General features: G+C 35.4%; 1 protein-coding gene across 1 annotated transcript; it reads left to right on the top strand.

Annotated features, from left to right (window-relative positions):
- The first annotated feature begins 4,495 nt into the window (after positions 1-4,495).
- On the top strand, positions 4,496-7,746 carry LOC140154757 (uncharacterized). Its single transcript, XM_072177323.1, has 3 exons — positions 4,496-4,585; positions 5,625-5,780; positions 7,525-7,746. Exons 1-3 carry the CDS (start codon positions 4,496-4,498, stop codon positions 7,744-7,746), a joined length of 468 nt encoding a protein of 155 aa, XP_072033424.1.
- Positions 7,747-8,064: the final 318 nt, after the last annotated feature.

Here is an 8,064-nt window from a genome sequence, read left to right as displayed (position 1 = left end):
TGATTATTGTGTATGTGCATTTGTTGTCATATATTGTACCAATAATAACGTGCTTTCAATTAAAGACTTAGATTTTGTTAGCATAATCAAACAGTTTATTTGTGTTGTGCATTCGTGTGAGTTCGGGTAAAAGGTGATTTTGGCCTTGAGTCAAGTACGACTCGTAACAAAATGAAGAGGTGGGTACCGTTTTTTTTAGTATTATTACTGTGTAAAAGATGCGATGTGATGGGCACCCACAATGCACCCACAATACCTTGGCCAGAGCAGGTTCTTAACAAATGATGACATGTTAATGACTCATTTCAGGCGAGTAAAACATCTTCAGCAAAGCAATTTTAATGTACACTGGCACACTGATGATCTGATTGAACTTTCAGATCACACCAATTTTGACAAAAATTAGTACTATCTGGACGATTTGGATTTCATTGAAGGTATCAAGCTGCAGCTAATAATACTCTTTGCACATTCATATCAAGTTTAATGCCCTTAATCTTTTTGTTTGGTGTGTATTTCGTAGTTCGTTAATATGAATGGATGCAAGCATACCTTCCCCCTCTAGTTATTATTTACCACTGCTAATTTTGTGAGTAGATCGATATGCTACTTAACAGCAGTAAGTGTGTTGCTATAGTGTTGGAAATTCAGTACTATTTTAAGTTCAAAAGATTTGTGACTTTTCAAAGAACAAACCTAGTTTTTCCATAAAACTGAGACGATAAAACAATTAAAATAAGTGCAAGATTGATGAATCAATAGTGGCACCTTTGTTTTGAGCACGTTTTATTGTTCAATATTGAATAATAATATCAAACACTTTCATGTGACTATGCATTCAGTTGCACATACCACATTTTCGTGTACATGAAACATGACTACGGAATCCTGCTTTGTGTATCATAATGTGGAATGGCAGTTTGGCACATACCTGTTTGCTGCATACGTGACACAATCAATGTAGCCGAGTCTGATGTTTTAATACTGATTTTGAATTATAGATAGAAAGATGCTAAAATTCTTTTGTTTCTTACTGTTTTCTGCAACTGATAAATTGCTTATAACATGGTAAAGAGAAATTCATTATCCATGTTATTTGCATCCAATTGTAGCATGATGGAGTAGTATCTGATGTAAACACATTTCATATTCAACTCATTCTTGGGGAGTAATTTTTCCCTTGATCATGTTACACCAGAAAAGATATCTTATACTTCCCATAATGCATTTCTCCCATTCCAATTGTCTGTACTGAAGCAGGCATGAGAATTTTCAGGTTATTGCCTGAGTTCAGGCGGTTTTGTTGTCCAAATTTACGCATTGTTATGTTTTCAGCCTGTTTTGGGACTTTTAAGGCCGAATTCACACACTTTTTCAGGCAGATTTTTAAAAAGCCATTCCCATGCCTGACTGAAGTGCTATCTAGTGTGACATGGGTCAACAGCAACGAAATGTACCTCAATGAACAGAGCACATCCCATGTTTGTTTGTTTGTTTGTTTAAACGGTTGCTTTGTGCGGAGACACACTTAGGTCCTGATGGAACAAAATACTCAAGCCACTATAAAAACCTATATACATAAAGCATGTTGACATATGTGGAAAGAAAAGAGAATCAGATTGGAAAAAAATATATGGGAACAGAAGGCCATTCCCAACAATCAAGTGAACAATTCTACTGTCAGCCTCTGGGTCAAGAGAAAGGAAACTTCTTAATCCAAACTGAACTGCCATTTCGCCAGTATATTCTCAAAATGAAAAGAAAGGAACTTGTACAATGGGTGTGTCATTTGATGAAATGAGGTGATGTATCATGTTGCTGAGGATTCTGGGAAGGGTAATATAACTTCTTTGATGTTACATAATGCTGTAGATGTTCCCTTTTAAAGTGACTTGTACGACTGGTACCATTCATACAAGTCAATAAAAATCAAAGTGAGGTGTTATGCAGTGGCAGAGGTTGTATGAGATCAGGGTTGCCAACACAATTTCAGCACAAATTGCCAACAATTCACCCAATAATTGAAAACATGGTTGTTTTCCGTGGGTATATATGACTTAGGCTGATTGTGTTATGACATATCATGAGATGCATGCATACGCAGCAGTTTTCCTAGTGAGCTTTAGTGAGATTTAGTGTTGTTAAGGTTAACCATTGGTTTTATGGTATAGAAAATGGTAAAAGCCGCAGCTTCTTCTTTCTTAACTTTGGGACAGGAAAATGGTCCAAAGTAGTAGGAAAAAGCTTCAAAAATCATCCAATTGGGCTACCAAATCGCAGGTTTGGTAATTGTGCATGAGATATGTTGTATGGTTGTCTAATTTTGTTACATTGATTTACTCTGCTGTATGTCACTTAACATGACAAGGATTTTATGAGATGGGTAACTCTTTTGTCATCATGTGATTTCCTTCAAGGTCTTATCACTTGTAACATTCATTGAAGAAAGGATCTGTACAGGCAGCACTGAAAAAAACCCATTTTCATTCACCCTAGAGCCCGGTCCTATAGCTCATCAAAAGCACTTTCCAATCTCTTAATTTACTCCTGGGAAATGTTACAATTTTACGCTTACCAGTTACATACAAAATGTTTGCAGACAACCCAAAAAACTGTTTCAGAGAAATACTAACCCACTTGCAGCCCTTGAAAAGGTATCTCGAAGCACATTTTGTACAAGTTTTGATCAAAGTAATTAACTTTGTTTATCAGAGGGGGCTCACTTTTGTCAACTGAAAGAGTGGAAATGTTTTCATAATGATAGTAATGTGTCAAATGGCATAGGTTTAATGTTCAGGAAGTAGTTAATATAGTCTCTACTTCAAGCATATCGTAGGATATACTATTTTTTATGAAACCAGATTTTGCACATTTGCACATACAAAGGTTTCACTGCCTTAGTTTATCCTGTAAAATAGTCCCCGGTGTCTGCATTAGTTCAATAGAAATGTCAACCCTGAGGCTGAAAGTTTCTTGCTTTTAGGTATAAAGAAGAAGAAAATGAATTAAAAAAGAGCACAAAGTAGACATAAATCTGTATGAACAAAGATGTTATCAGTCAATAATATGTGGCTTAATGAATCATTAATATAGAACATATAATAATGAGAAATGGTACTCCTTAAAGCAGTGTACACCTGGGGGCTGCAACATATATATTTGTGTGTAAGACTACCAAATATGTTTCAAAGGATCTTCATTGTATGCTGATTGGTGGTGATTTATCTTGCATTGACAATCTGTTTTTGCTGCCTCATACAAGTTTGCATTATTATTGGCCTGGTTTTTTTTGCCTTGGTGACAGTGTATAAAACTAAACATGTTTTTAACATTTTTAAGAATATTGATGAATCAGGTCAAATCAAATCACATGGATATACAAACATTTCTGAACAATCTTCTAGTCTACAGCAGGATTCAATGTTACCTTGGTTACTGTTTGACATCTTGGAGAATGGCCCAATTGCTGCTTTAAACAGACCTAACATTTGCTTCTTCTGTGACTGCATCTAGCAAGATTCAACATACATATGGGTCTGAATTAAGTTTAAATAAGTTTCTTCTCATAATATTCTCATATTCTGTTTTGAAAGAATCTAAAAGAATGCTCCAGGTGCTTCTACAAATATGGTAAGAAGTCTACCTGCTGCAAGATTCGTCTATAAATCTATATAACTTTATAAATTGATTTTTAAGTGCTCTGACATTGCCAATGTAAATCTGTAAGCGTTATCAAAATATAATAGTGATATAAAGTGGAAAAGATATTGGAAATTTGCAGTTAAACACAGCGGCAGTTCACATTTGCTGACACTTTCAAAACATGAAAAACATACACCTTTCACAGCCATTGCAAATCAAATCACAGTTACTTGTAACAAAATGAAAATGTGGTTATAGCAATCGTGAATCGCCAATTCCTGAGTTTATGGCCCAAGTTTTAAAATGATTTCTTTTATCAAATGTATTCTTTACAAAATGTCTCACAAAGGCAAAAAAGTTACTGGTGAACATGCTGAAAATTACCTTTTAAGTACAATTTTACATGATACAAATGTGAAGTTAATAAGCTTACTATTAAACTATGGACGTTTTTTGGCCATTGTCCATCTTTTTAACAGGCTTTTTGTTGCTGTTGTTATTTTGAAACTTTTTGTTGTTGTTAGGACAGGGGGTTCTTAATACAGGCCATCCGGCCTTCCGAGAACCTCCTCATTCAATATATGTGTTTAATTGTTGTGCTGTTATATTTTATATTTGAATGAAATAAAGATGAATGAATGAATGATTCAGAGTAGCTCATTAGCTATAAGTTTCCGTTCAGACAAACACCTTCAATGGTGACTACAATGGCAAATTACACCCTTATTGGTTCGATTTGAGTGTTTTCAATTACAGACTATGTCGGCACTCCTTACTCTTGATGATTTTTAGATTTTATGGTTTGGTGAATTACAGATAGTGCCCTATAGTAGGACAAAACTAGAGTACCAGCATGGAGAAAAACCAGACTAGACAGGTTTATATGGATCAGCAGCCATGCTCACTACAAGCCAAGGGAAATCAACTCTGCATGGCTAAAATAGTGAGAGATGAGATCTCAAGCACAGCAGGGAATCACTGAATTGATCATGGATATAGATCCATATGCAATGATACAGAAAAACTTAGATTTCAAGATGATGTTTTTATTTTCAAATGCTATGTCACATGCTTGCACGTGCTCCAGTGCTCACTCCCTTAAATGTTGCTGTGCCTAATGTAGCAGGCATCTTGTTTTGAAACACCTGCAACAGGAAATAAATATGTCAATTTTAACCTTATAGTTTTCTTTTGTTTATAGATCGCCTTCAATATAGTGATGTAGGTGTGTATTTTTGCTGGTCACAGTATGGAATTGTGCCCATAAAGTTAACTGCACAGAGCTTACATTCATACATCCAAAGAGTATTATCTTCACTACCAAACTTGAGGTGTACTAAAGTATAGTGATATATAGTCGTATTTACAGATAGCGGTTTTTTATAATAATATCAGAGTCGCCAGACATATCTATATTTTGCTTGAAGATTCAATATAAATCCCAATAATCCTAGGTAGAAGGACTTTTCATTTCGCCAGTCTCTTTCCTAATTATTTTTTATTGAGTGCCTGGGTGAAATCCCTTGCGGTTGTGATATTTTTTCACTCAATTTGTTATATATGACACAATCTGATCCAATCAGGCCAAAGGAGGTCATTTAGAAAATTGAGTTATCATGACCAACATGCCCAGCAACCATGTGTATTATTTAGCATACTTGGAGGCAAAGTTAAAAGCTTTTTTCATTCCAATTTCGTATCTTTTGTTTTTATTTGCCCCATATTTGTGTCTGTATCTCAGTCTCACTATTGTTGCCTAAAGACTGCCACATAAGTCGGTTTGCCGGAGCTCACTTATTTATTTTGTTGTATTAAAAAAAAGCAATTTCCTTTTCAACAATGGTCAACCAATTTTGTATTGCTTTGTTTCATTTGTTTTGTACATTCTATGCTTTTGACTTGTGATTTATTAATCAATCCACCATACACATGATAATTTACTTACCATTATGTTCTTTTCATTTTATTCTTTGTCATTCCAGTACCAATTGATGCAAAAACGGTTAATAAAGGAGCACCTGAGACAGCGTACAGCCAATATGGAAGGCGGTAATCCAGGAATGTTTCAAGGTGGTTATAACCCAAGACAACAGGAAGGACCACCAATGAATCACATGCAGCCTGGTGGACAACCTCCAGTACGTAGCTATTTAAGGGGTTTTATTAAGAGGGCTGTTGTTTGAGTGCAAGAACATCTTAATGTGCATAAACAAGCAATAGTTGCTGTTTGCATTGTAGGAATGGTATCGCTTATTATGTATAATGGACCTCGTCATTTATCAGTTACAGGAAAATGGTCTGATTTCATTTCATGCCATCACCTTCATGATCTGGATTCCCATTCTAAGCTTGTGAGAAACTACTTGAGTTTTTCCCACTCATGTATATGATCTTTAACTCCCTATTAATATGCTGAGACAGCTCTGTTGGTGTTTAGTACTACTGTAGCAAACAAAACATATTTCATTTCCACTATGTAACATGAATTATACGAAAAAATATTTTTAAAAGTCCCTATTTTGATGGGGAAATGGAAGTAATGGTGTAGATCCAGGATGTAGAGTCTATTGATGATGCTTGTTGCCACAGTGTAAGTAGGGATGTCAGATACTAATGGCTTAATTCATATGAAATATTGAAAGGAAATATAAGACATTTAAGATCATATTTTATTCATAACTAGTATCTATTTAAAGCTCATTTTTCTTTATACTTTATCCCCTGCCAACCCAGGGAGATTATTGATTTACATACAAGTTGTCAACAGGTGTGCAAAGACCTCATTTTGTTTATTTTTTTAGTGGTTACTTGAGTAGTCAGTTGTAGAGTTTACTACAGTAACTTCATTCCAATCATTACTGAAGACCCACATGTTTATTACTGATTAGTTGTCGAGGATTCCAGGGTTGTGTGTAGAAAAAGCCTATGTAGAAAAGTGCAACTTTTTTTGGCCGAAAATTTCATAAATGGCTGTATTTCTCAGTGAAGATGGTAAAACATAGCAACAAAAACCTACTCACTTGATGCATAACTAACCAGTCTATATTCCAAATATTAAAACAAGAGAATTGTTCAAGTTTTTTGTGGATTACACCAAAATGTCTGCGGGGCCTTATTTTTTTGGAACCGTTTACTAGTGTTAGTAATTTTTGTTGTTAAAGATAGCTTTTGACAGCCCAAAGAAAAGTGCACAGAACCAATAGCTTCAGAAGTCCCCACCAAGGGTTCTTCCTCCTCTCCCCACCAACAAGGGGCTCTGCCTCATGGATCCCAACACTCATTTCATCACCTCTTACCCACCCTAAGAATATACCACATTATGCACACAGTTGTTTGATGTGATCATTTATTAATTTTTCTAACAAAACATTATAATGTTCAATTCTAGACTTGAATAATACCAACTACTATCACACTAATAAACTGTATATGCACATATATTAGGTAGTAATTTTTTTTTTATATCAAATTATTCATCCTTTTCTGCTTTTTTGTGGTAATTTTATTCTATAAACCGTACCTTTGTGTGAAAATTGAGCGCGCTATTTACATATATTTTAAATTTGAATTAGCCAAATAATATGAGTTGTACTTTACGTTTCATGATAAAACGTTTTTTTTTTTATTTTCTTGTCATTTGTTAGTCTGTTTGCTGATGTTCTAATACCATTTTACAAGTGTCTACCCTTGTAAAGATGCAAACAAAATGTTAGATAAATAGTGCCACCATTGTTCAACTTTTCTTAAAAATGACCCAGTTTTACATGCCATCAAACAACCGTGAGCACCACCAGTGTTCCTGTACCAGGCTAACTCTATCCTCCTACCCCCAAATTATCTTAATAAAATCCACAATCATTGGTTCATTTCTTAATATCATAGACGTCAAGCGGTTACAGTGGCTATGGCAACCAGCAGATGATGCAGCAACAGCCTCCAATGCAAGAACCAAGTGGTGCCATGATGTCTTCTAACTACAACCAACATTATGCCAGCCATCCACAGGGAGGACAAGGGGGCATGATGCAGCCAATGGCAGGCCAACCCCAACCAGGATATATGCAATCACAACAACATAGACCTATGGCTGCTTCGGCAAGGTAGGATATTCATCCCTTATTCTTAATCAAATATTTCTTCAAGCCAAGTTTAGTTGAAACACTTACAATATGGGGACATTTCAGGAGCTAACAGGTCGGCTCTCTTCCTCAGCCACGCTGTTGACGTACTGATCAACTTCAAGTTACTGCCAGCTGACAGTAATGTACAGCAATCTCAATACTAGAGGGCTTTGATATCTATATCGATTAAAGTACCTCTTTCTTCTTCAGAAGATGCACTATATGATATTCATTGCTTTATTGTTTCTTAGCGAAATTTCGTTGGGTCCAGGTCATCTTACATGACATGATTTTCAGATGT

This window comes from Amphiura filiformis, chromosome 6 (genome assembly GCF_039555335.1).
Source record: "Amphiura filiformis chromosome 6, Afil_fr2py, whole genome shotgun sequence".
NCBI classification, from domain to species: Eukaryota; Metazoa; Echinodermata; class Ophiuroidea; order Amphilepidida; family Amphiuridae; genus Amphiura; species Amphiura filiformis.
Note: the sequence above shows the minus strand (reverse complement) of the source record. Positions and strands in the feature narration are given on the sequence as shown.

Bases quoted from the DNA above. Each gene is read 5' to 3' on its own strand.
- LOC140154757 (XM_072177323.1), top strand. From the start codon at position 4,496: ATGGAGAAAAACCAGACTAGACAGGTTTATATGGATCAGCAGCCATGC. The intron at 4,586-5,624 runs GTGAGAGATGAG...TTGTCATTCCAG, and splicing joins AACTCTGCATGGCTAAAATA to TACCAATTGATGCAAAAACG. The intron at 5,781-7,524 runs GTACGTAGCTAT...TTAATATCATAG, and splicing joins AGCCTGGTGGACAACCTCCA to ACGTCAAGCGGTTACAGTGG.